At 35.5% G+C, this 24,839-nt stretch overlaps 1 protein-coding gene across 2 annotated transcripts in view; it reads left to right on the top strand.

Moving 5' to 3' along the window:
* Window positions 1-24,839, top strand: part of SREK1 (splicing regulatory glutamic acid and lysine rich protein 1) — a 53,261-nt gene that overhangs the window by 4,197 nt on the left and 24,225 nt on the right. The window contains exons 2-7 of one of the 2 annotated variants that reach the window (XM_007457093.1): window positions 3,733-3,866; window positions 9,822-9,937; window positions 19,260-19,424; window positions 19,571-19,749; window positions 20,934-21,064; window positions 21,940-22,054. In XM_007457093.1, the coding sequence (XP_007457155.1) occupies window positions 3,733-3,866; window positions 9,822-9,937; window positions 19,260-19,424; window positions 19,571-19,749; window positions 20,934-21,064; window positions 21,940-22,054 (840 nt within the window). Of the gene's footprint in view, window positions 1-3,732; window positions 3,867-6,652; window positions 7,711-9,821; window positions 9,938-19,259; window positions 19,425-19,570; window positions 19,750-20,933; window positions 21,065-21,939; window positions 22,055-24,839 lie in introns of those variants that run through there. The other variant, XM_007457094.1, reaches the window with a different exon arrangement.

The following is a 24,839-nucleotide window of genomic DNA, read 5'->3' as shown; positions in this document are numbered from 1 at the left end:
TCTGCCATGTTTGAGTACTGTTACTTTCTTTAGAGGCATTCTTTTAGACCAAATGGAATATGTAACCCCTTTTAAAAATTAAAAGTGTAGGTCAGAGTTAAATTTGAAAATGATAATCCTATTTAATGTTTTAAAAAGTGAATGTTATTTAATAGCCTAGATATACTAGAGAGGAAGATCGAAATATAAGATTTGGTAATATACTGATTTATAATTTTATAAATCTGTAAAAACACATTTGTTTGCTGAGATATCTGTATTTAGGCTTGCCCCTGTATTATTTTAGCCTATAATATTCAAAATAAAAGTGTTACTGCCTCTTCTGAAAAGCTCATATGTTTACATTTTTTATAAAGTAAGTACTATGTTGCTTTTACTCTCTATTTTAAGGAGGGTAATTGGAGATGAAGATGAAAAAAATTGCTTATAGCACTGGGATCCATGCTCTTACTATAATGCTGTTCAGAACAGATCAGCATCTTTTAACCAGTTTTTGGGCTTCTCAGCTCCTAAGTAGTGTGTGGTTTACTAACCAGGCTCACATTTCTTATTCCTGTGGATGTTTTAAGTTTGAAATGATGTGGTTTTCAAGTAGGGATATTTGGAAATGTTTGTAGTTTTCAACAGTGATGATTTACATTTCCATCCTTTCACGAAAGGATCTGTCAATTTAGGAAATACAGTTTCAGCGGTGGCTTGTCAGGTTCTTCAAGTGCTAAAAGAGAGTATTCTTGTTGAAATTGCTAGGGCTTTAGTTGTAATCGTAGTTTTTTTTTTTTTTTGGTTGCAAAGGACAGAAATAGTGTTACCTAATCTAGCTCAAGAAGAGACATTATTGAAAGAAAGAGATTTCCCTGAGTAGAAGTATAAAGACTAGGCCTCATGGGAACTGGGACTGGGAACCAGAAGGGTATCAACATCCAAGGCGACTATTGCTTCTTCCTGTCAGGCTTTATTGTCAGCTCAGTTTGTTTCTGTGTATCTGCTCAGTTTCTTTTCAGACGTATTCTGTACTCCTGTGGCATCTGGCCCAAGCCCTTACTCTAAGTGACTTTCAAGTTCATTTGGTCAGGCCACCCAAATTACACGTTTCGGGTTAGCCAGTGAAATAAGCCCTTGTGTCATGTAGCTGATCAGTTGTGTCTGAAAGCTTGAAAGATCTGTTGAGGGTTTCACATAAGGAAACTGTGCTGAAAGTATATAGGATGTATTGGTAGCACATACAGGAGGGGGTACCTAGTCACTTTGATATTTTAAAATGGCTTTCCAGAAGACTTCGAAACTTGAGCCTTGAAGAAAAGTGGAATTACTGTTCAAAAAGGCAGTAAGAGAGCACATCATAGCCAAATGAAACAACATGTTCAAAGATGGCCCAGATGGTTCAGGATGTGTTCTGGGAACCACAAATATTTTTATGCCTGGATTTTTTAAATGATGAAGCAAGAAGAGAAGGGTGTCTGAGGAAATTTAAGCAGTTGAATGACATGAAGAGATTTAGGGTTTAGAAAGATTACTCTAACAGCTTTTGTAGAAGATTTTTAATAAGGAGGAGTTGAGATTGGAGGCAGTGTGATTAGTTAGGAGCCATTGTAGTAATCTAGGTGCGAAATGATAGGGGACTGAATGAAGACATTGATACTGAGAGTGTTGAAAGAATTAATGTGACAACTATTTGGGAGGCAGTCTTCAGAGGATTTAAAGACAAATAGGATGAAAAAGAAGGAAGGGTCACGGATGGAAACAACCCACAAATCTCAGTAGTTTGATAAAAACAAGATTATTTCTTATACTAAACTGGTGGGGTTGGGGACTCTACTCGTTGTAGTCACTCATTCTGGGATGAAGCTGATATATCCGCCACCCATCTCTTTGATGTTGCTGGTCACTGTGGCAGACAAAAAGAACCGAGCAGTGGCCCTTAAGGCTACTGAATAGGAACACATGTCAGTTATGCTTACATTTAATTGGCCAAAGCAAATTGAACGGCCACACCTAACTTCAAGGAAAAAAGAAATAGAATTTTATTACGTAGCCAGAAGGAGATTTGGAAATATTTGGTGAACAGTACTAATGATGGTCACATTAACGACTTCCGGATTTCTGACTTAGATAATGTGGTAATATCTTTAACTGAGATATGAAATTAGGACAAAGGGCAGGATTGGTGCAGAAGGAGGGTAATGAATTTAAGAATAAGTTCAAGGGTGGGTCCTGTGACTAAGATCACCGTACAGTATGCCAGCAGGCACTTGGATCTGGGAATCTAGAGCTCTGGAGAGGCCTAAATTGGTGACTTGGTAATATATAGGTGAGTTAAGTCTGGATGCAGATTTGTTTACCTCATAGCAAGTACAAGTGCTTGACTTACATGTTAAGTAGGGGGAGGTTGTTGGAGAGGACTGGCTTGAAGCCTGAATCAGATGGCCTTAGGCAGGAAAGAATTGAGTTGGGTTGGGTGAGAAAGAGGTAGAGTTTTACTTTTATTTTTGCTAGCCTGACTAGTTATGTTAATAATATATATAGTTTCACGTTCTAAATGCAAATATATTTTATTATCTTAGTGTTTGGTTAATATCATAAATATATTTAGCCGTTAGCAAGCTGGATTTGTTGCTATATGTAATTTTTTAATTTAAAAAATGAATATTTATGGAATTACAAATTAAGTACATTAAAGTGGCTTTAAAATTCTTGATTAATTGAATAATTAAGGTTGCATGAGATTTGGAATTAGATGATTAGACATTAAATCTCATCTTTGCCATTTACTAGGTCTAGGATTATAGTGAACTTCCTTGACCTGTTTTGTAAACTAAAGTAAATTATTGTTGCTGCACAATGCATATTTAGTATTTTTCAAATGACCTTTTTTTAGTGTGAAAAACTTAATATTTTAAAGGATTGTACATTTATATTAAACATTAGCTGTATATTTAGTGTCTTTTTTTATTTGCTAAAGACAATTACAGACTTTAATTGAACATAATTATGGGCAGGTTGACAAAATGATCCTTTATGAGGATAGTGTATTTTGGAATCTAACACGATCGATTCATATTGTGGAAAAATTGCTTTCATCTGTGCTGTGTCTGGCTTCTTTTTCCTATAGTCCTGCCTAGATTAAATCTAGTAGGACTTATAAATAAGAGTCTTTGCTCTTTTGCATATAAAATATGTAAAATTTTGTTTGTAAAAGTTTTTGTCTGGAAAACCACAATGCTGCCTAGCCTGAAGTAGGCCAGTATATGCAAAAGACCTTAATTTTAATTCCAGGTTATCTGATTGTTTCTAAGAATGTTGTGAAGTTTTTAGTGATTTAAATGCCAGGAATCACATTAGGGAGGGTTGGATGTAGTTAGAAAATTTGAAGTCTTGAGGATTGGGGCTTTTTTATGAAACGGGATTTTGCCTATTGATGATGATGCACTGATTGGACATCCTTGGGTTAAGTCAGCTGTTTTCACATTTCACTCAGATTAAGAAGGCATTAATTTAAATTTCAGGTTTTTAACAAATAAGGCTGTCGGCCTGCCTAGGTTTGCCTTCAGTCATTGCAGCAAATCACCATTAAAAGACTAAGTTCTGCTATTTCATGTCTTAATGATCCTTAGCAACAAAAATTCCTGTCTTGATTGTAAGAGTATGTAAAGATATAAGTAAGAAATTTTAAATGAAAACGACAAAACCAACCAAATGTTAATTAGTCCAATTGTTTTTCTTTTTATCTTGCAGCAACGCACCTCTTGCTTTTTCTTCCAAAGTATGTTATGTTAAGTTTCGTGATCCATCAAGTGTTGGCGTGGCCCAGCATCTAACTAACACGGTTTTTATTGACAGAGCTCTGATAGTTGTTCCTTGTGCAGAAGGTTAGTATCTCATATGTTTCTTTCAGTTATTTTAACCTCTGTCCTGTCTGTTACTACCATTGGCTCTCCTAGAAATTGGCAAGTAGATATGGTGTGTGTGTGTAAGAATGAAATTTGGAGGTGGAAAGGATTTTACGTAATAATAAAATATATTAAAATGGTTAATTTATTACTTACATATATTTGAGATTTTATAGCTAAACATTTAAAAATTTATAAATTACTTGGCTTCTTTGGTTTGCTTTGACTTTCTGTATTCAGTTAGCAAGTTGTAAGGAAAGCTTTTTGAAATTAAAATATTAAGTTGGTAGAGGACATTATTTAAAATGTGTAAATAAGTAAGCATTTGCCCCTGTGTATACCTATTAATGATATTGCATAAATAAAAACAGTGTACACATTTCGCCAAATGGGGGTTAGGTAGTAATTATGTTTAAGAAAAATGTTCATAATTTAAGCTTTAAAGTATCTTCTTAAGGTAATTTACCTTAATTGTTACTGAGACCATTATTTTACATTCAGTGTAATTTGCTGTGCAACTAGAATTTACTTTTAATTTTGCTGGCTTTTTTTGTGGGGGGAGGGAGGGGTGGTGGTGGTGGTGATTAATTGAAGAAAAATCATGGAAAGCAATTTTCCAAAGCCTCCATCGAGGAAATAGTTGTTGAAGGTGGAAACAAGGCCAAAGGCCTTATAGTAATTCATTAAATTTTATGACATAACCTGCTTTAAGAGCTAATTATTATTATTATTATTATTTTTTTTTTCTTGCGTTATGCGGGCCTCTCACTGTTGTGGCCTCTCCCATTTGCGGAGCACAGGCTCCGGACGCGCAGGCTCAGTGGCCATGGCTCACGGGCCCAGCCGCTCCACGGCATGTGGGATCTTCCCGAAACGGGGCACGAACCCGCGTCTCCTGCATCGGCAGGCGGACTCTCAAGCACTGCGCCACCAGGGAAGCCCAAGAGCTAATTATTATTAATGCCTATTTTTTTTAGTAACTTCTATTTGCAGAGCCATTCACATTCATTATACTAGGCTGTGCTGAATTTGACAGTTCTGGTGTGTAATTAACTTTTATTCAGAGCACTGACTATGACATGTGTACATGGATTTTAGAATTGGGTTATTATAATTTAAATGTCTTTAAAATATATTTTCACTGGTGGCTGGTGGTAACTGTTTTGCAACATAAAAATTTTACCTGAAACAATTTAAGGAGCTTTCATATGTCATGTTTTAAAACTTTTTTTAGAAACCAGGCTCACATTAAAATACTGTATAATAAACAGTTTGCTGCATTTTCAAGGTTTTATGCATTTTTCAGAATGCCTGTTCTGGGATGTCAAAAACATTAGTCAGATACAGTGAGTATTACTCTGTTATTTTTGATGTCCCAGAATAGGACATTCTGGATTTTTTCAGATAAATTTGAAAATATTTTTCCCATGTCTAGGGGTTAGAGAGGGGTAGGGAGAATAAAATAAATAATAGCGAATATAGTAGAATACATAAAAAATGAATTAAATTTAATTATTTGCTAAATCTATCTTTATCTACTAATCTGTAAGGGGACAGTGACCCCAAAATTGGAGAACTAGGTGAGAAAAGAGCTGGTAATGATTTAGTTCTGTATACCAAGTTCATACCAATTTCATACCAAGTAAACCGCATGGGAAAAAATAAATCAGGTAGAAGTTTTACTAAATGGGAGTGTTAATTGTATCAAAAAATTATGCCACCAGCAGCACAGTATCTTGTGTGATTTTAGCTTATTATTGAACTGGAAGGAAAAATTTTGTTAGTGTTGCTCTGTTGGAACCTTGCTATATTGCCATAAAATTTTTCATGTATTGAGAAGTGACCATGGTTTGTCATAAATGTTCAAGATTATGGGCATGTAGAGGTTCCTTTTTGTTTGTTTGTTTTACTTGATAGAAATAAATGCACATTTATTATAATGGCTTTTGAATATTTTTAGTATTAACAAACAGACAAAATTTCGCTATTTTTGAACGTGAAAATTCAAGCATATTTTTATTCCAGTTTAGTTTTAAGTATTTTAGAACACTAACCTATAAAATAATTTGTATTGGAAAAACATTCAGATACACATTTTTCATTAAATACAACAAAAATGAGTTTATAGAACCTGAAGAATGTCACAGTGAGCTGTTAAAAGATCTGATTATGCACTGCAAGCAAATAATGTATTGTTGTGTTAAAAAAGATAGCAAAGTGAGTTTGAAATAAGTCAAAGGAAAGAGTTCCAGTGGAGTAAGTTCTGTAAGAGGAGATGTGCTGTAAGCAGTCTTCTGTTTACTTCACTGATTGTATTCTTTCCTTGATGTTATAGAAACAGCATTATGAAAGAAGTGAGAAAACCATAGAAAAAAATTGTAAGAAGTTTTTTTCAGTTTCTTTCAATTTGCTGTTTTTTTTTTAATGCAGACTGTAGTACTGTGAGATCCTAAGCCGTTTAAGTAATGTTTGATGTGTAATAGTTTTGTACATATTAAGCATTAGCTATTGTTAATAAAACGTGCCACTTCAAAATAAAATATACTTTCATTATACTCGTCCAAATATGACCTCTTTTTGTTGTTGCGTGCATCTCAGATTTCTTTTTATAAATGTTAACACTTAGAAAAAGATAAGGTCAAACATAATAAGGGTGTCAGCCTAATCATCAGTCATAAGTTTATGTCCACATTTTCTGGTAGATGGATTTTGACTATTAATTTGGTTTTGTATGTTTTCTCTATGTGATATTTGTGCATTATTAGATGACTAGACTGGCCAAGGCAGACCTGTTACACTTGCCTGAGTTAGGCATTGTTTGCCATGCCACTAAACCTGCCGTCAAGTGAAACCTTCATTGGGGAAATGAGATCGGAGTCTGAACCGCAGAAGATGGACGCCCTGTCTCTGTTTTTTATTGTTTTACTTTAATTTCATTTCTTTTTCTTTATTTTGTCCCTTTTTTTTTGTTTTTGTTTTTGTTTTTGTTTTTGTTTTGTTAAATCTCTTTCACTTTAACTTGTGAGCTGGTTTTCCAGTTCTTTGTAAATGGTATTCCATTAAGGGTTCATAACATTGCATTGCAAATTATATTGGGAGATGATTAGTAGAGCTCATCCTTAACATAAAATAAATTTTCACAGTAAATTAGGATATGGTTTCATGAAGCTCAATGCTAGTCTTAATTGGTGTTTATAAACTGATCAGGTACATTTTGTTCCCAAAACACTAAAACACTGATGAGATTCTTAGGAACACGTTTTGATCTCAGTGTAACATTTTTGCAGTTTTCTCCCAAGTCTGCATCTCTCATAAAGACCAACTGATAGCTTCTAATTTTCGTCCTCCTCCCTTAGAATTTTAGGCATACAAAATCATCAAGGAAAATAAGTAAATTTCTTATAACATTCTGGGGGTAGAGGGCAAGAGGAGACTTCACTTTTATGATATTTATTATAGAAAATAGCATTTCTTTGATTTGGAAACACTTTTAATTGCCTACGTGGGGAATGAATATTTGAGAAACTGTTGAATACTTACACTTGTGTGTGTATTTTTTTACTTGAATTTTTTTGTTGAAAAATGTTCAGAGATTACTAGTTTCTAAATTGATTCTGAGATTAGGATGAATGAGAGACATTGTTTTTTCTCTCAGTTGTCTTTGATGAGTACAGTTTGGGAAAAATGCTAAATGCTTATTTGTTTTATAATTTTATACACTCTGATAGTATTTGGAGGGTATATTTGGTAGAATTCTATCTTGGAAATTAAGCAATGGAACTTTTTTCTTAAAGTATCTTTAATGGTAATTAGAATAAGTAAAAAATATTGTGCTTTTAGTTAGACTTAATACTTATAATAGTTTATTATACTGTGAGAGACAGTGAGAGGCAGACAACCTCCTGATACTATTTTTAAGCCAACACTGAATGACTTTATTATGTTAAGTAATCAACTTTTGGCCTGTATTGAATACCCGTTTTGTTTTTGTGGTCTTTCATGTGGATAGTTTTGCTTATTTAATGGACAGGTAATATTAAATTGGGGACATTACTAGATTGGAACTCTTTATTTGTTTTTTAGGTGCATAAATTAGGGTAGTGAAGCATAGGGTTTGTACCTTAGGACCTCAGTTGACTTATCAGGATGTGTACAGGTTTTACAAATATTAAAAAAGTAATACTTATTTTTAACAGATAAAGCAGGTCTGATAGTGATGTAAAATAGTATATGTGAGTATACAGATAAATGTCTTAATGCTAATAACTAATAAATACAAAATAATTTACTGTTATTTGATGTCTTCAGTAAGGCCTTCCTGCCTTTTAATCTTTATGCATGTTAAAATCAGTGCTTATGCAGAATTTACTGAAATAATAAAATGACTTTGTTTTTGAAATTAGTAAATTAAGGTAATATAGACTTAGGTGTTGCAAAGCTTAGAAATAAGTAGGCATTTGCTAAAGCTAATAAAATGTGATTTCTGTATTTCTATAAATAAGGTGTAACCACTACTTAAAGCAAGTTTTAAAATTCGTCTTGAATTCCATTCATGTTTAGAAATATATTCAGATAATTTTTTTAGAGATTTATCCCTGCACATGTGGTTGTGTTAAGTAGAATTTTTACCACTGAAACCTCACATGGTGCTTTTTTGAAAATTTACTCCATACGCTATTTTCAATTTGGCGTGACTTTGTACTTTAAATTACTTTTGAAGAATTTATAATGGAAACGTGTAGCCAAATACCACATAATTATGAGTAGTTCTGAAATTGCTATACGTAGTCAACTTTTTAGAAGTTTTCTTTTTGGGAAGTTTGAGAGAAAGGACCAGAAAAAATGTGTGAAAGTCCCAGCCCTTATCAAAATTAATTGATTAGAATTCAGTAATTAAATGTGGCAAATTGATAGACTTAATTCAGAGTAAATTTCCCTTTTTTTAGTCGTAGGGATTTCTTTTTCTTAGTGTCTAGGGTTATTTTAATGTTATTGTTGTTGTTATTGTTAGGCACTTAGGACGCTTATAAGCAAGACATTTAGGCATTAACCACCCCTCTTCAGATGAGTATACATAAATTGGTTCTAAAAGTCTAAAGAAGTTTCCTGAGACTAGGGAACTTTTTTTTGTTAGTCATTTTCAAAAATGTTAGCAGTTTCCCAAGGCATATTCTTTGGAACTGGATTCTTTTAGTCATCTCTGTCATTGTTGGTGAGATGCCTTATTAACTGAATGGGTGTAGGCTTCCTTTCCAGTTGAAGCTGATTACATGTGGTAGGCTTTTGTTTTTTTCTGTCTACTTGAAATTAAATGAGATCTTTTGGAAGGTTATCAAAATTGTTTGCATCACAAGTAGGTAGTTTCAATTAACAGGATAGGGACACTCAGGAACAGATTTCAATTCGCACATATTTGTTTTTTTCTTTTTCTTTTTTTTGACTAATTTGGTTATTTGCCATTTCTGGGGATTAAACTTTAAAAAATGTTCTTCTTTTCTGTATCTGATGTTCTGTGTGCTATTAGTGATGCAGCCAACACGAACGGTTGTCATGTGTAACACAACTTTCGATCACCGCGAAAACACCGTCCTGGGAAAGCGTCCATGCTTGATATCGTTTGGTTCATGAACATTAAGTTTCCAGTACAGGTGACCCATAGCTCAAAGTGTTAAATAATTGTCTACATTATTCAATTTTTAAAATAATATTCCATTAATGAGATTGTTAGTCTTTGAAGTTTTGCTCACTTTTATTTTTCCTAGTAGAGCAGGGTAAAAGGAAAGACTTAAGTTCTTATTTATTTCTTTATACGGATCTGATAGATAGATTCATTTAATATTATTATTTTTTAAGTGCAAGGGTAATTGTAAAATCATAGTATAAAGTTCGTGTGGTGTTTCTGCTTTCTGTAATGTTTGGAACTTGCCTCTGCAGGTAAAATCCCAGAGGAAGCCAAAGCTCTCTCTCTATTGGCTCCTGCTCCAACCATGACAAGTCTGATGCCTGGTGCAGGCTTGCTTCCTATACCGACTCCAAATCCCTTAACTACAGTAAGTATGATACACCCTCTTCTAAAGGGAGTGATCGTTTAACTATGTAATTGGTTGAATAAAGAGCTTAGAAAGGTTTTTTTTTTTAAGAGCTTAGAAAGCTATTTCTATTTTAAGCATTTGTGTTTTTAAATGGAGAGGATTAGAAATGTCTGTGTAATTTTTTCCCCATGTTACTGACTTGAACTGCCTTTTGGAATTGCTTATGAAGTAACTGGGGATTCATTTAAATTTGAGAACTGAAATATATTATTCATTAGAAAATCAGTTATTGAAATTCAGCATTTTAGATAGCATAGGGAATTGGAGAATCTAGGTAACTGTATTTCCCAGTTCAGGAGGACTAAATCCATTTGAAAAATTTGAAATAATTTACGCCATTGGTAATGGGAAAAATATCTCAGAGAAGCACTTGTCTGATACTGAGAAAATGTAACATGGTAAAAACATGGCAAAAATATTTTTCATTAGCAGAATTAAATAGTAATTTAATGCCTCATTTGTGATTTCCAAGTGGTGTCAAAAAAAGATTTGCTGTTACTGGGTTCTTGGTTTATATAAAAGATTCTGGTCATTTATTTTAAATAAGAGTCATTTTTCTTCAAAAATAAATCCAAGACAAATACAGAACTCACATTAATTGAAAGCTGTGTTTTACTTTGTGGTACTGGATTCTTAGGGAGTGAACTAGTAAACTTTATGATTATAGTTTATCCAAGTTATAAAAGTGGTTTTTGAAACTTGGAAGTGCAAAATTTTAGGATTTTCACATGGCACTGTTCTGCTGGAGACCTGTATTGTGATCCATGGGAGGAAAATGCCTTTTATTTTTTATTTATTTAAATTTTATTTTAATATCTTTATTGGAGTATAATTGCTTTACAATGTTGTGTTAGTTTGTGCCGTATAACAAAGTCGTGTTAGTTTCTGCTGAATCAGCTATACATATACATATATCCCCATATCCCCTCCCGCGTCTCCCTCCCACCTTCCCTATCCTACCCCTCTAGGTGGTCACAAAGCACAGAGCTGATCTCCCTGTGCTATGCGTCTGCTTCCCACTAGCTGTCTGTTTTACATTTGGTAGTGTATATATGTCAATGCCACTCTCTCACTTCGTCCTAGCTTACCCTTCCCCCTCCCTGTGTCCTCCATTATCTATGTATGCTTTATTCCTGTCCTGCCCCTAGGTTCTACAGAACCTTATTTATTTTTTTTAGATTCCATATACATGTGTAAGCATACGGTATTTCTTTTTCAGTTTCTGATTTACTTCACTCTACAGACTCTAGGTCCATCCACCTCACTACAAATAATCCAAATTTGTTTCTTTTTTCTGTTTTTCTTTTTTTTTTTTTTTTTTAACCCGAAGTTTTCCAGATGATTATTCTTATGGTCATCCCAGCCTACAGCAAGAATAATAAAATACTGAAGTTAAAGGTTAACTAGTGTAAAATTTTTAGCAGTAGAAAAACACTGCTTACACACTGTAAAAATGTCTTCTATATGGAGCCACGGTACATGTTTTCTGTAAAGTCAGGCCAGGATTTCAGTGTTGAATTGTGGTGGGAAGGAGTATACTTTTTTGTTTGTAGGTATTTGGGGTGGTTGGTGGTATGGGCCTCTCACTGTTGTGGCCTCTCCCATTGCGGAGCACAGGCTCCGGATGCGCTCACGGGCCTAGCCGCTCCGCAGCATGTGGGATCTTCCCAGACCGGGGCACAAACCCGTGTCCCCTGCATCGGCAGGCGGACTCAACCACCGTGCCACCAGGGAAGCCCTCAATTTTGTTTCTTTTTATGGCTGAGTAATATTCCATTGTATATATGTGCTGCATCTTCTTTATCTATTCATCTGTTGATGGACACTTAGGTTACTTCCATGTCCTGGCTATTGTAAATAGTGCTGCAGTGAACATTGTGGTACATGACTCTTTGAATTATGGTTTTCGCAGGGTATATGCCCAGTAGTAGGATTGCTGGGTTGTATGGTAGTTCTGTTTTTAGTTTTTTAAGGAACCTCCATACTGTTCTTCATAGTGGCTGTATCAATTTACATTCCCACCAAGAGTGCAAGAGGGTTCCCTTTTCTCCACACCCTCTCCAGCATTTATTGTTTGTAGATTTTTTGATGATGGCCATTCTGACTGGTGTGAGGTGATACCTCATTGTAGTTTTGATTTGCATTTCTCTAATGATTAGTGGTGTAGAGCATCCTTTCATGTGTCTGTTGGCCATCTGTATATCTTCTTTGGAGAAATGTCTATTTAGGTCTTCTGCCCATTTTTGGTTTGGGTTGTTTGTTTTTTTGATATTGAGCTGCATGAGCTGCTTGTATATTTTGGAGATTAATCCTTTGTCAGTGGCTTGGTTTGCAAATATTTTCTCCCATTTTGAGGGTTGCCTTGTCTTGTTTTGGTTTCCTTTGCTGTGAAAAACCTTTTAAGTTTCATTAGGTCCCGTTTGTTTATTTTTGTTTTTATTTCCATTTCTCTAGGAGGTGTGTCAAAAAGGATCTTGCTCTGATTTATGTCATAGTGTTCTGCCTATGTTTTCCTCTAAGAGTTTTATAGTGACTAGCCTTACATTTAGGTGTTTAATCCATATTGAGTTTATTTTTGTGTATGGTGTTGGGAGTGTTCAAATTTCATTCTTTTACATGTAGCTGTCCAGTGAAAGATAAGGTGACCATATGTGTGTGGGTTTAGCTCTGTGCTTTCTGTCCTGTTCAGTTGATCTATATTTCTGTTTTTGTGCCAGTACTATACTGTCTTGATTACTGTAGCTTTGTAGTATAGCCTGAAGTCAGGGAGCCCGATTCCTCCAGCTCTGTTTTTCTTTCTCAGGATTGCTTTGGCTTTTCGGGGTCTTTTGTGTTTCCATACAAATTGTGAAATTTTTTGTTCTAGTTCTGTGAAAATGCCATTGGTAGTTTGATAGGGATTGCATTGAATCTATAGATTGCTTTGGGTAGTATAGTCATTTTCACAATGTTGATTCTTCCAATCAAAGAACATGGTATATCTCTCCATCTGTTTGTATCATCTTTAATTTCTTTCATCAGTGTCTTATAGTTTTCTGCATACAGGTCTTTTGTCTCCTTAGGTAGGTTTATTCCTCGGTATTTTATTCTTTTTGTTGCAGTGGTAAATGGGAGTGATTCCTTAATTTCTCTTTCAGATTTTTCATCATTAGTGTATAGGAATGCAAGAGATTTCTGTGCATTAATCTTGTATCCTGCTACTTTACCAAATTCATTGATTAGCTCTAGTAGTTTCCTGGTAGCATCTTTAGGATTCTCTATGTATAGTATCATGTCATCTGCAAACAGTGACAGTTTTACTTCTTTTCCGATTTGGATTCCTTTTATTTCGTTTTCTTTTCTGATTGCCATGGCTATAACTTCCAAAATTATGTTGAATAATAGTGGTTAGAGTGGGCAACCTTGTCTTGTTCCTGATCTTAGTGGAAATGGTTTCAGTTTTTCACCATTGAGCGTGATGTTGGCTGTGGGTTTGTTATATACGGCCTTTATTATATTGAGGTAACTTCCCTCTGTGCCTACTTTCTGGAGGGTTTTTATCCTAAATGGGTGTTGAATTATGTTGAAAGCTTTTTCTGCACCTGTTGAGATGATCATATGTTTTTTATCCTTCAGTTTGTTTATATGGTTTATCACATTGATTGATTTGCGTATATTGAAGAATCCTTGCATTCCTTGGATAAACCCCACTTGATCATGGTGTATGATCCTTTTAATGTGCTGTTGGATTCTGTTTGCTAGTATTTTGTTGAGGATTTTTGCAACTATGTTCATCAGTGATATTGGCCTGTATTTCTCTTTTTTTGTGACATTTTAGTCTGGTTTTGGTATCAGGGTGATGGTGGCCTCGTAGAATGAGTTTGGGAGTGTTCTTCCCTCTCCTATTTTTGGAAGAGTTTGAGAAGGGTAGGTGTTGGTGTGTCTCTAAATATTTGATAGAATTCACCTGTGAAGCCATCTGGTCCTGGGCTTTTGTTTGTTGGAAGATTTTTAATCACAGTTTCAATTTCAGTGCTTGTGATTGGTCTGTTTATATTTTCTATTTCTTCCCGGTTCAGTCTCGGAAGGAGTATTTAATCCATTTTACATTCAAGGTAATTAGCAATATGTATGTTCCTGTTACCATTCTCTTAATTGTTTTGGGTTTTTTATTTTAGGGCTTTTCCTTCTCGTGTTTCCTGCCTTGAGAAGTTCCTTTAGCATTTGTTGTAAAGCTGGTTTGGTGGTGCTGAATTCTCTTAGCTTTTGCTTGTCTGTAAGGTTTTTAATTTCTCCGTCGAATCTGAATGAGATCCTTGCTGGGTAGAGTAATCTTGGTTGTAGGTTTTTCCCTTTCATCACTTTAAATATGTCCTGCCACTCCCTTCTGGCTACCAGAGTTTTGCTAAAAGATCAGCTCTTAACCTTATGGGGATTCCTTTGTATGTTAATTGTTGATTTTCCCTTGCTTCTTTTAATATTTTTTCCTTGTATATAATTTTTGATAGTTTGATTAATATGTGTCTTGACGTGTTTCTCCTTGGGTTTTCCTGTATGGGACTCTGTGCTTCCTGGACTTGATTGACTCTTTCCTTTCCCATATTAGGGAAGCTTTTGACTATTATCTCTTCAAATATTTTCTGTCCCTTTCTTTTTCTCTTCTTCTTCTGGGGCCCTTATAATTCGAATGTTGGTGTGCTTAATGTTGTCCCAGAGGTCTCTGAGACTGTCCTCAATTCATTTCATTCTTTTTTCTTTATTCTGCTGTGCGGTAGTTATTTCCACTATTTTATCCTCCAGGCCACTTATCTGTTCTTTGCCTCAATTATTCTGCTGTTGATTCCTTCTAGAGAATTTTTAATTTCACTTATTGTGTTGTTCATCATTGTTTGTTTGTTCTAGGTTCTTTTTAAATGTTTCTTGTGTTTTCTCCATTCTATTTCCAAGATTTTGGATCATCTTTACTATCATTACTCTGAATTCTTTTTCAGATAGACTGCCTATTTCCTCTTCATTTGTTAGGTCTGGTGGGTTTTTACCTTGCTCCTTCATCTGCTGTGTGTTTCTCTGTCTTATCATTTTGCTTAAGTTACTGTGTTTGGGTCTCCTGTTTGCTGGCTGCAGGTTTGTAGTTCTTGTTGTTTTTGGTGTCTGCCCCCAGTGGGTAAGGTTGGTTCAGTGGGTTGTGTAGGCTTCCTGGTAGAGGGGAGTGGTGCCTGTGTTCTGGAGGATGAGGCTGGATCTTCTCTTTCTGGTGGATGGGACTGTATCCGGTGGTGTGTTTTGGGCTGTCTGTGAGCTTATAATTTTAGGCAGCCTCTCTGCTAATGAGTGGGGTTGTGTTCCTATCTTGCTCGTTGTTTTGCGTAGGATGTCCAGAACTGGAGTTTGCTTGTAGTTAAGTGGAGCTGGGTCTTAGCTTTGAGACAGAGATCTCTGGGAGAGCTCTCACCAATTGATGGCACATAGGGCTGGGAGGTGAAAGTGGTCCAGTGTCCTGAGCGCGGCTCTCCCATCTCAGAGGCTCAGGCCTGATACCTGGTCAGAGCACCCTGTCAGCCACATGGCCGGGTATGTGCGGAGTCTCTTGTCTTTTGGGAAGTGTGAGGTCTTCTGCCAGCGTTTAGTAGGTGTTCTGTAGGAGTTGCTCCATATGTAAATTTATTTTTGATGTATTTGTGGGTAGGAAGGTGTTTTCCAGGGCTTATTCCTCCGCCATCTGGAAGGTCCTGATCTGTCAATGGTTTTTAATTTAACATCTGATCATTTGAATTGGGCTTTCTGAAAATTTTATTTTGGGTATGTTTTGGTATAATTTAAGATTAATTCCTGGATCATCATCTTTTTTTCCCCCTCCTCAGAAAGTATTGTCTTGCTATCTTGAAACTTTTTATTTATCAAGAAGAGAAAGTTTTTATTATTTAATTTGTTGCCGTGAGGGAAAATGATTCCTTTTAATTCAGCTGTAGATATGTTTTTCTTTTGTTTGTTTTTGGGGTACGCGGGCCTCTCACTGTTGTGGCCTCTCCCGTTGCGGAGCACAGGCTCCGGACATGCAGGCTCAGCAGCCATGGCTCACGGACCTACCTGCTCCGCGGCACGTGGGATCTTCCCGGACCGGGGCACGAACCCACGTTCCCTGCATCGGCAGGCAGACTCTCAACCACTGCGCCACCAGGGAAGCCCAAGATATGTATTTTTATAAAGTTTAATTCGTGAAGAATAGTTTTAGGTAGAAAACAGGGGGAAAGGTGGCCTGTGATTTGGCTCCTAGCTACCTCTCTGACCTTTTTTTTCCTACTTGTTTTCCTGGCTCCCTTCTATTTCAGTCTTATTGGCTTTGTTGATTTTTGGATATGCCAAACATATTTCTGTCTTAGGGCTGTTGTACTTATTTATCCTCTGCCTAGAACATTTCTTTTCCAGACATTGAAAAGTTTTACTCTTTCATAAGAGTGAAACCTTTCATAAGGTTTCTTTCTATTTAAAAATCACATCTCCAGGGAGGCCAAGGTTTCTGTGTCAGAAGGCAAAAGTTTTATATCGGTAGTCAGGTCATCTTTACCTCCTCAAAGACTGAAAGGGCAACTTAAGTATTTAGGTTCTTTAGACCAGGGCTAGAAAATAGGCTAATCTAAAGAAGGGTAGTTGTGTTGTTATAGTGCAGCCACATCCAGTAGAACTTTGTGCTATGATGGAGTTGTCTGTATCTCTGCTATCTAGTATAGAAGCCACTACTAGCAACATGTGGCTCTTGAGCACTTGAAATGTGGCTAGTGTGACTGAGGAACTGAATTTTAATTAAAATTCAAATAGCCATATATGATTGGTGATTACCATGTTAAATGACACAGGTGTCGAAGAACGGTATAGTGCAAAGAAGAGAGAGAGAGACAGGGAAAGTTTCTAAAAACAGGACTGAATGATCTTTAAATTTGAGAAACAAAGGAGTTGGATTAGATGATTTGGAAAGGCCCATTAGAGATCTATAATTGTTATGTCCCAGTGAAGAAATTTGTAGGTCAAAGGGATTGACAGCTGGGAATACCAGGAAAGGCCTGTTTTAAATCCATGCAAAACTGACAAATAATAAGACTCATATTTGTGATTTAGCTTAATTGTATATAATAATTCTCTTGCACAGTAAAAAAAAAATTTAAGGTATGACCCTCAATCATCTGTGAATGTTAGACTATCAAAGACATGGTAGGGGAAAAAGGAGTGTGATTCGCAACATGTGGAGAGAGGCTAGGTCATTCACCTGTTTTGAACTAAGGTATTTTCTGCAACATTATGGTAACTTGAAATGGTGACAGCAAAAAATATAAGATCTGTTAGTAGCAAGATACCACAGATTGTAATAAATACTATGAAGGAAAAAAACCAGAGTGGTGTAGTAGAGAGTAAATGAAGCTCTACATAAGGTTAAGGAAAGCCTCCTGGAGAGGGTGATTGACCTGGCGGTTGAAGGATTCAGCCAGCAGAAGCTAGGAGAAGAGCTTTCTAGGGCAGAAGGAATGCCAAGTGAGAAACCCTAAAGTGAGAAAAACTTGTGTGTTCCAGGTACAGAATGGTTGTGAAGGCAGGGTGGCGGGGTGGGGGTCAGCAGGGTAGTAGGTGTTTTGAGATTGGAGGGATAGATAGGGCACTGATGATGTAGGGCTATTTAGGCCACAGAAGGAAGTTTGAGTTTTATTCTAAAGGGTTTTAAGCGGGGGTAAAACTTGATTTGTCATGTTTTGAAATGATCACACATGGGTTGCTATGATAAGCATAAGTGATACTCATTTCATAAACTAGTATTTTCACCTTTAGGAAGTGTTATTACTTAACATTTGTTAAATTTTAGTAGTTTTGCAAAAATATAACAATATATAGTCAGTTAACTTATTTGACTTAAATTGCAAAAGTGGAAATGAAAGTTGTAGGTTTTTTTTTTCTTGAAAGTCTTGTGAATTCTGCAAAATTTTTCATTTTCAAATTCTGAGATCTATCTTTTCAAGTTTAAATTCACATTAAAAATGTGTTTCTTAATGCTTGAACTAAAAACTGATTTTAGTAATGTTATGAAGGATCATTCAAAGGTTTTTATCTTTTTCCTACCATAGTATAAGTAAGGGTTTAATATTTTAGGTTTCTTTTCTTAGGTAAACTTTGTCCTTGTTTTAATTTTAGTCTGTGCATGGTGGTACCCTGGTTTTACCACTTGTTAGCTGAGTATCTTTGGGAAAATTATTTTCTGTAAGACTTTGTCTTTATCTGTGAAATTGGTGTAATAGTAATATCTATCTCTTAGGGCTGTTCTGAGAATTGAGTTAATAACCTAGCAAAAATTAAGTGCTTTGATTATTGTTAAGTATTAGGAATTCAGTGTTGTTGAATGCCGGAGGTACAGTTGATTCTCATTATTTGTGAATTCTGTATTTGTGAATTCACATACTAGCTAAAATTTATTTGAAATCTCAAAATCAGTACTTGCGGTGCTTTTGTGGTTATTCATCAACACAGATAGAATGAGGAGAAAATTGAGTTGCTTGATATGTTCATTCCCAGATGAGTTCAAACAGAGCAACACTCTGCCTTCTTATTTCAGCTCTAATGGTGTAAATAACTTTTTGTGTGTGTGGTGTGTCGAGTGTCATGTTTTTTGCATTTTTGTGCTTTATGTTGGTGATTTTGCTCTTTAAATTGGCCCCCAGCATAGTGCTAAAGTTCTGTCTAGTGTTACTAAGTGTTGGAAGCCTGTGATGTACCTTACAGAGAAAATTCTTACGTAAGATAAGGTTCATTCAGGCATGAGTTGATCATGCTGCTGGTCATGAGTTTAATGTTAATTAATCAATAATATATACTAACTAAGGTATTTTTAAACAGAAGCACACATAAAACAAGGTCATATATTTATCACTTGATGAAAGTGTTATGACCAGAGGCTCATAGGAACCTAGCCCTGTGTTTTTTCCCTAGGAGCACCGATTTCAGTATTTAATAATTCAGTCTTCATGGCAAACTTTATAGGGCATAAGCACTACAGATAATGAGAATGGACTGTTTGTTTTTAGTGTCAAATTTAGAAGTAATTAAAATACCCAGATAGTTAAGAAATATGTTGTATTTCTAATTACATTGAAAACTACTGTGACCTTACTCTGAATAATTCAGATATATACCTGGCTTAAATTAGGAGTCCCTAGTCTCTTCCCATTCTTACTGAGTTGATCAATATTCTTCAAGATTAGAGAATGGTAATTTTTGACACTAATAGAAAATATCTGCTCTGTTTTTTTTAATTTTTTTATAGCTGGGTGTTTCCCTTAGCAGTTTGGGAGCTATACCAGCAGCAGCACTAGACCCCAATATTGCAACACTTGGAGAGATACCACAGCCACCACTTATGGGAAATGTGGATCCTTCCAAAATTGATGAAATTAGGAGAACAGTCTATGTTGGCAATTTGAATTCCCAGGTAACTAATATAAGAAGAAATTGAGTGGTGGGACCTCTTATTCCTTTCCCTTTCTTAAAAATCGTATCAATGATAAAGTAGTATTTACCTGATTTTTTTTTTTAAAGAAGAATATACTTTATTAAAGTGTTACTTTGTTTCTTCAGACAACAACAGCTGATCAGCTACTTGAATTTTTTAAACAAGTTGGAGAAGTGAAGTTTGTGCGGATGGCAGGTGATGAGACTCAGCCAACTCGGTTTGCTTTTGTGGAATTTGCAGACCAAAATTCTGTACCAAGGGCCCTTGCTTTTAATGGAGTTATGTTTGGAGACAGGCCACTGAAGTAAGAAACACTAAACAAAGAAATTTTAATGATTTTGAAAAAATTTTGTGGTTTTGATGTAATGCAGTTTTTTTTTCTTTTTAATAGTAATTGGCAATTTGTGGAAAGGAAGACTTTGTGTTAAGTATAAATGAAACACATGAGATATTTACCATTTTAGCCTTTAAATTAAAGTTACATTTGAAGACATCTTATTTTCTATTTCATAAGGTCTAATTTAAAGTTAACATTTTTATACTGTACATATTGATTGTAGGTCTTTTTCCATAAGCTTTAACAAGTTAGGTTGGTTTTGCATTATTACACTAGACTAATGGGCAGTTTAACATATGGGCAGAACTTACAGTAATATAGTAATAAGAATTTTGGTAAATCCAAAATTTCAGGAAGAAAGTACCCAGAAATGTTTTAAATTATACATTTTAAGGTTTGCTCACATCCTTGTTTGCAAAATGAAAAATTGATGTAGCCTTTCAGGTACTCAAGACCAGAAATTCTATTTCACGCACATTATTGAGGCACCAATTTTATCTGAATTCTGTAGATAATTGCCTTAATTATACAGTTAGATCAGGAGTCTGCTATTAAGGGATAAGAAACTGTTCTTAGTGAATGCTGTGTTTTCACCATGGTAAAGGGAGACACACCAAATTCATTTATGTGCATCAGAGAAACCACTGTTACCCATGAAGGAGGAGTTTTATCAGATTCCTCCCATATTTGAAGCTGTATGACTAGGCCATGGTCCAGGGTGGATTAAAATGGTGCACATGATATATAGGTTCCCTTTCATCCTCCCAGGGTGCAAAGGTTATCAACAAAATTTTATAATCTTAGAAGTGATTCATTTTAATATTGGTGTCACCATTTTATTATAACTCTAAGCTGTGAGGAGAAGCGGTTGTCCTGGCTTATTTAGGTTGTTAAAGAAGTTAGCTAGGGTTCAGTCTTTCTTTTTTTCCCTTGCTTTTTGCCTTTGTTAGCAAGAGATGATGGCAGATGGGAATGAGATAAATCATGGTTTTGAGGTTGGTTTTGGTTATTCTGCATTTAGCTATATTATTCTAAATTTGCTTTTGAGATGTCCTCAGATTTGTAAATATGTGTATCATATAAACAGTTAGTTGTTTCATGTTTTGTAAAATATGGTGTGTATTTGTGATATGCTAATATTTTTAATTTAGAATAAATCACTCCAACAATGCAATAGTAAAACCCCCTGAGATGACACCTCAGGCTGCAGCTAAGGAGTTAGAAGAAGTAATGAAGCGAGTGCGAGAGGCTCAGTCCTTTATCTCAGCAGCTATCGAACCAGGTAAGGCCATAGCGTTGTTACATAGGTCATAGTTGAAGATCATAGAATCTTAGAACTGGAAGGAATTTTAGAAATTATCTGTTCAGTCCCTTCATTTTACAAACAAGAAGACTGAAACTCAAGAAAGAGTAAGTGACTTATCTAGTGTTAAAGGTTGAAGAACTATTTAGCACAAATATCTTTTTCCATGATACTGAATTGAGGTACATTAGCTTGAGTTAATCAGTTCTTTATATTTTAATAGCAAAATCAGTACGCAGAACTGATTTGCTTGAAGCAAAGTGTAAATATTATTGTGAGTTTAAAGACAAGAATAAATATATTTTAAATGTTATGATTAAGCAGATTCACTTTTCCTTCAAAGTTTTAATTTTAAAAATAGAAAAGAGAGCCCATGAGTTAGGAAAACTACAGAGTCTGTTTTAGCATGGTAAAGGAACACCCTTTCAAACTTTTGTGTTGCTAACTAAAATTAGAAATCCAACCTAAAAATGTCTAGATGGTTTTTTACATTTGAGCAAATTTTCTAAATTAGAATTTAAGCTTCAATTCTAGGAAAATAAATGGAAAAAGGATTTAAAATCACTGTCATAGGAATTACAGACATGTTATAATCGTACATTATGGCAGCAACAAAATACTACGAACAGCTGTTTATAATCATCTGGTTTATATGTACTGCTGCAGGGTGGCTGCACTCAACGAGTTTATGCAATGACTTTCTTGGATGTTTCTGAAGGATAATTGCACAGGAGGAGGATGTACAGAGAGTAGGCCCCTTGCACTATATGTGGTACATTCCACTTGTGCCTGATTATTAACTGGGATCTTTAATTGTTCTGAGCTTACACTGCAAAGTGGTTTTTTCCTCCCAGAGTCTGGAAAGAACAATGAAAGAAAAGGCGGTCGATCTCGTTCCCACACTCGTTCAAAATCCAGGTCTAGCTCAAAATCCCGTTCTAGAAGGAAAAGATCACAGTCAAAACACAGGTGAGAATTTCTACTGCCATATTTAAATTTTTTCAGTTTTGTATTTACAGTGGTTAAGATTTTCTGAGTTTTTGTCCAAGTATCAGAGTGTAGAAATTTCACTGGTGTTCACCAGGGAGTATGGTTACCATTAGATATTGCTTTAATTGTAATGCTAAAGAATGAAGTTTTATGTAATTAATATATAATTTCAACTAATTTTTAGTTTTAGAAGTTGGTTTTCTATCTTAAGATGTTCTATTCCTGATTTTTCTAAGAGTAAACTAGTCTCTATACAGAACTGGCAGAAATTTTTCATTCTTCATAAAGGGAACATCTGACGCTGAAAATATTGCTGAAGTTGTTGCAGCTTTTTTGTTTTTTTCTTCCCCCACTTTCCTCAAGGTCTGGGGAGCACCACCCCAGATCTTGATTTCAAGTAGTTACCCTTCTCCAATACTGTGCATCAAGTGGGGTACTCTAAGTCTTTGTACTCTTGGTGAGAAGAGCCTCTTCCACCCACTTTGGGACCTGAAACATAGGAGTAACTGGCAGCTTTAATTGCAACTGTTGTGCTTAAGCTCTATTTCTGTTCTGTTTATCTTATTTTTGAGCGTGGCTTTGTCATTTTGAAGTTCTTTTAAAATCTTTTGTGTTTGGTGCAAAGGGGATCTCAAGATATAAACTTGCAACACCATCTTGATTGGAAGTAACCTAAGAGTCATGTCTAAAATAAGTTTTATTGTCTTCTTTAAGATGTGGAGGGGGCTGTTACTGAAATATGAACATGTATGCAGTGGATCCTAATTGCATATTACATGTGCATACACACGCATACTCTCTAAAGAGAAGAGGCAGAGAAAAGTGTGTGTGCATGTGAGTGTGCCTGTTTGTTGGGAGTATTAGAGAAGGAGGAGGATTTGAGGGGAGGGAAAAAAGGAACCAGTATGCCCTATGTTGAACCTCATCAGCAAGCTCAGTTTAGTCTTGATTTTCTGTGCTAATCAAGGAGATTGAGGCAATGAGATAGGAAAATACGATCTTTTTAAAATTTATTTTATATTGAAATATACTTGAATTACAGTGTTGTACAGCAGAGTGACTCAGTTATACATATATATATGTTCTTTTTCATATTCTTTTCCATTACGGTTTATCACAGGATACTGAATGTAGTTCCCTGTGCTATACAGTAGGACCTTGTTGTTTATCCATTCTATGTATACCAGTTTGCATCTGCTAATCCCAAACTCTCACGTCTCCCCTCTCCCATCCCCCTCTCCCTTGGCAACCAGCAGTCTATTCTGTATGTCCCTGATTTTGTTTCTGTTTCATAGATAGGTTCATTTGTATCATATTTTAGATTCCACATGCGATATCATATGGTATTCGTCATCTCTTTCTGACTGACTTCACTTAGTATAATCCCTAGTGCAGATATTCTTAATTAGACTCTAGCAAACTATACTTTCAGCTCTCTACTCATGTATACTTCTCTACTACTAGCTTGCAGAATTCCTTTTGGAATATGGTTTTAATCTCTATCTCTATCCAAGGCCTTACAGTAAGGCAAATTCATGTCCAAGAGAAGGAAGTTGTTTCATGTACAAGGAATAAGACAGTGTAGCAAAGCCAGAATTGGAGAAGGAAAGTGGTATAGAATCAGTGGTACTAGATTATGGATATTTCTATAGGTCAACAGGGTGGTGAAGGTAAAGGAGATCAAGAAAATACAGAATTGAGCTGAAGAGTAATAACTTTTCTGAGGAAGAAAAAGAGCAATGACTTAAATCTTACTTTGTGTTATAAGAGCCATGCTCCAAATCTAATACCTTAGTGGTTTTCTAAGGCAGAAAAAAGCAAAATTTGATTATTAATATTTTTTCCTTGATAATTTCTGTGAAGCTTTCTCTGTTGGGACAAATAATTTAACTAAGGTTTTTACTTATCGTTTTCAGTATATTGGGATATTTTCCCTTTCCAAGGGTTAGTGGAGGAAGGGTTATTCTGTCTAAAATGAAATTTGTTAATTATTCTTATTCATGGGAGTGATTTCATGGAGGTCTATCTAATTATGTAGCATTAGAAATTAATTGTTCTTGGCTGGCGCGCACACCCAAACACGCCCATACACACAGGCACACCTCGTTTTATTTTACTCTGCTTTATTGTGCTTCACAGATATTGTGGTTTTTTAACAAATTGAAAGTTTGTGGCAGCCCTGCATTGTCAGATGACAATTAGCATTTTTTAGCAATAAAGTATTTTTAATTAAGGTATGTACATTTGTTTTAAAGACATAATGCTGTTGCACACTTAATACAATACAGTATAGAGTAAATATAAATTGTATATGCACTGGGAAGCCAAAAAATTCCTGACTCGCTTTATTGTGATATTCCCTTTTTTTGTGGTGGTCTGGAACCAAACCCACAATAACTCTAAGGTATGCCTGTATGTCTTTTTTGTCAGCATATACTGTTTTTATACATGGTGTATATAAATACAAGAAGCCTTTACTAAGGTCATAAAGAAATAAAAAAGAGGATGAGTTTTGTTGAAAAGAAAAGAAATTCCTCACCCCAAAACATTTGACTTATGGAACTCCCTCCCCCTCTCCACCGGTAGGGGATGGCAAGCATTTCTCGGTTTCCCCTCCTCTTCTAGTGGGATTGTATACCCTCAACTCTGGCTCTGACCCACTAGACCTAGCAGGAGTGTGGGTTGCAGGACCCCTTGTTCTTGAAGCCCCACCTTCTTCTACCTTCTTAGTGTTCTGATACTTCGAGAACTTTCCCCTGACTCT

This window comes from Lipotes vexillifer, unplaced genomic scaffold, assembly GCF_000442215.2.
Source record: "Lipotes vexillifer unplaced genomic scaffold, Lipotes_vexillifer_v1.1 scaffold241, whole genome shotgun sequence".
Lineage (NCBI taxonomy): Eukaryota > Metazoa > Chordata > Mammalia > Artiodactyla > Lipotidae > Lipotes > Lipotes vexillifer.
This window is presented reverse-complemented; position numbering and strand designations above follow the sequence as displayed.